At 36.1% G+C, this 3,059-nt stretch overlaps 1 protein-coding gene across 1 annotated transcript; it reads right to left on the reverse strand.

The window, feature by feature from the left end:
• Positions 1-208: 208 nt before the first annotated feature.
• On the reverse strand, positions 209-1,948 carry LOC113710653 (polygalacturonase-like). The gene is made up of 4 exons (XM_027233772.2): positions 1,787-1,948; positions 1,316-1,627; positions 691-1,206; positions 209-597 (listed from the first exon to the last, which is right to left on the reverse strand). The coding sequence occupies exons 1-4, from the start codon at positions 1,916-1,918 to the stop codon at positions 343-345; spliced, it is 1,215 nt and encodes a 404-aa protein (XP_027089573.1). The 5' UTR covers positions 1,919-1,948; the 3' UTR covers positions 209-342.
• Positions 1,949-3,059: the final 1,111 nt, after the last annotated feature.

Here is a 3,059-nt window from a genome sequence, read left to right on the forward strand (position 1 = left end):
TAGTTGGGAACGTGGTAATTTAATGACCATTACAAGTTAAGTTTCCTGTTTGTAATGGACAATTTCATCTTTGAAACTATTGATACAATTAATTGAGAAACAACAAACATAATTATAAGATGAAGGGTATTAGGATATGGTAAAAATTGAGACAATATTTTATTTGTTTTCAAAAGTATCAAAACTAATGATATTTTCATACAGAGTATGGATTCATCTAACAAAATTACTTCTTGAATGGATTCAAAAAATAATAAGACCTGAAATCTATTTGTCGGATATGGGGAAAGAAAAAAGAAGGAGAAAAAAAAATTTCAAGCTCGTTCCTACACTTGCAGAAATTTAAGCAGCCTGAGCAGGAATGATAGCATTGGCGCAGATAGGAGGGTTCAACTTGCCACTCAGAACTGGCTTCACATTGGCACATTTGCTTGACACAGTCCCTTGATTTCCATTGTATGCCAAGTCAATGTTAGCAACCTCTACACCCTCGCATGGAATACCCTTGCTGCAAAGAAGAGTCACAGCAGCTGGTGTTGCTGAAGTGCCAGTGATGTGCTTGAAGCTGACCTGAGCAATCTTAACTCTTGATGGGGCCTGTAAATCAAAACAATGAGGAGAAAAAAATTAGCTCGAAAAGAAATGCACTTTAGAATTTGATTGTCTTTGCATGCATGTTTTTTAACTTACAGTGTTTGTGCATTGGTTGTTTGGGCAATATTCTTGATCAATGATCACTGGATTGCTGACATTTCGCATGATAATACCTTCAAAGTGCATATTGGTGGCACTGCCACGTTTAGAAGCTGGCCAGCTCTTTACTCTTACACCATTTAAAGTACCGGAGATGGTGCAGTTGCTAACAAAGATACCTTCAACAGGTAGTTCATTGTCATACCTTCCAAGACTTCCAACACTGATTCCATGGCCAGGTCCACATGTTACTTTGCTTATGTTAACTTGTTTGGCACCATCACCAATTGAGATGCAATCGTCCCCAGTTCCTATGTTTGAATCTGTGATGACTATTCCAGTGGAATGTCCAATGTGAATCCCATCAGTGTTGGGACTGTCTCCAGGTGCTGTGATTGTGAAGTGTTGGAATGTTACATTGTTGCATGCAAAAATATTCACATGAAACAGTTTGCTGTTCAAAGAAGTTAGGCCGCGGATGACAGTATTGTTGACGAAATTCAAGCTCAAAGTCTGCAATTTCAAATTAAAAAAAGCACAACAATCAGATTACTAATTGAACCCATGTATCATTGGCAAAACATTCATAGGTGTGTATTCAATGTTGTAAAAGCTGGCTCACATTTGGAAGTTTGCTGCATTCGGTTTTTACACGACATTCATTTTGGGTCCAAGCTTTGGCTCCTTGGCCATCCAAGGTACCACCTCCAGAGAGTGTCAATTGGTTAACGTACATAATTGTTATCCATTCCTTATCCTTGCTTATTTGTGCAGGATTTTCAGGTGCTTTGATGGTGCCTTGTATTTGAATCTTAATGGGTGCTTTGCAAGGACCTACAAGGCTCGCTTCTTTTAATAAAAATGTGCCCTTTGGAATCAAAATTGTAGATGCTGTTGTAGATTTACATGCTTGTTTCCAAGCATCTGCCAAAACCTGCAACAATGACAAATCTTTTAGAGCCCAATTGTTTATTTCAATGGGAACAAAGCTTTCGACAAATCACGAACTTTTCTTTAAATTCTGGTGAACTGATCAATCAACCAACTCGATTTTGATGTATGTAGCTTCTGCATTAAGATTAAGATTAATTACCCGGCTCATGTCAGCTCTGCCATCAGATTTTGCGCCAAGTTGAGTGACATCAATAGGTCCAGTTTGGGCCTGGACAATGCATGTAAAGAACAACCATGAACACAACAATGTGATGTCTAATGCCCTTGCCATCTTTTGCTCTTCTTTTTTTTCTTTTTTCTTTCCCACTATTTGCGTTTGCTTTATCTAAATAGTGTAATCTTAACTATATTTGTAGCCTTTTTATAGTGGTGACAAGGAGTTTGGCACCGTTAATTAGTAAAATTTATATTTGTGGTTCATAAGAGGCTCGAGTGTTGTGGTACAGTTGTGGCTATAACTTCGGTTACCTTTCTTCCTTTTCTCTATCCCACCATCTCTTCGTTCTTGATCTCTTATTCTGGTCAAAACATCAACCTTATATTAACTAAAAATGGTTAATTAGAATAGTAGATATAGGATGGATTTTTCCAACGCGGGTGGATCTCCTGATGGTCAATGGTTTGCAACTTTGAATAGTAATTTGAAATCTTTAGAGCTTATAGTTCTTCGCAGTAAAGTGATTAACAATATGCTAAACTAATGGGATCGTTGTATTAATAGGATTCCAAAATTATCGAAATTGAGCTGCATGGAATTTATTAATAGGATTCCAAAATTATCCAAATTGAGCTACATCGAATCAGATTCTTTTGAAAGAGATAATTTTTTATTTTAGAAATGATATATATTGGCCTGCACACATATACTTTTGCAAATGGCTAATTTTTCTATGGTCCCTTATGGTTTGTCATAAAACGAAGACATCCCTTGTAGTAATTTTAAAGATCTACAATGACCTCCCTATTCAAGACTGTCAAGTTTTTTCCCTTTATTTTGATTTTTGCCTATGCTTAATTCGACTGTGAAGACAATATCTCATTTGGATCTATAAAATTTCACAATGACAAATTTGGGTGTTTGCAGTATATATACTTTGTGATATTAATGCCTCAAAGCTAAAATGCTTATATATGAGCATGTTAAAATTGAAGAGTGGTAAACTCGTAAAACTAGAGGTAGCACTTTGCTTAATTTGACAAACTTCAAGAAAGGTTGGTGTAATATAACCTTTCGTGAATCACAATTGGTGGACGAGGTGGCTGTACAGTATAAATACATAAAGAAAGAAGGTTCAAGATAACTATGTCGTATAAAATGTGATTTAACAGTTTCTCTTTTCCGTTTTCATAATTTGCACGAGTTCATATTTTCTCATTTTAAGTGAAAACATGAACATGTTCTTGTTCCTAAG

Source organism: Coffea arabica, chromosome 9e, assembly GCF_036785885.1.
Source record: "Coffea arabica cultivar ET-39 chromosome 9e, Coffea Arabica ET-39 HiFi, whole genome shotgun sequence".
Classification (NCBI taxonomy): Eukaryota; Viridiplantae; Streptophyta; class Magnoliopsida; order Gentianales; family Rubiaceae; genus Coffea; species Coffea arabica.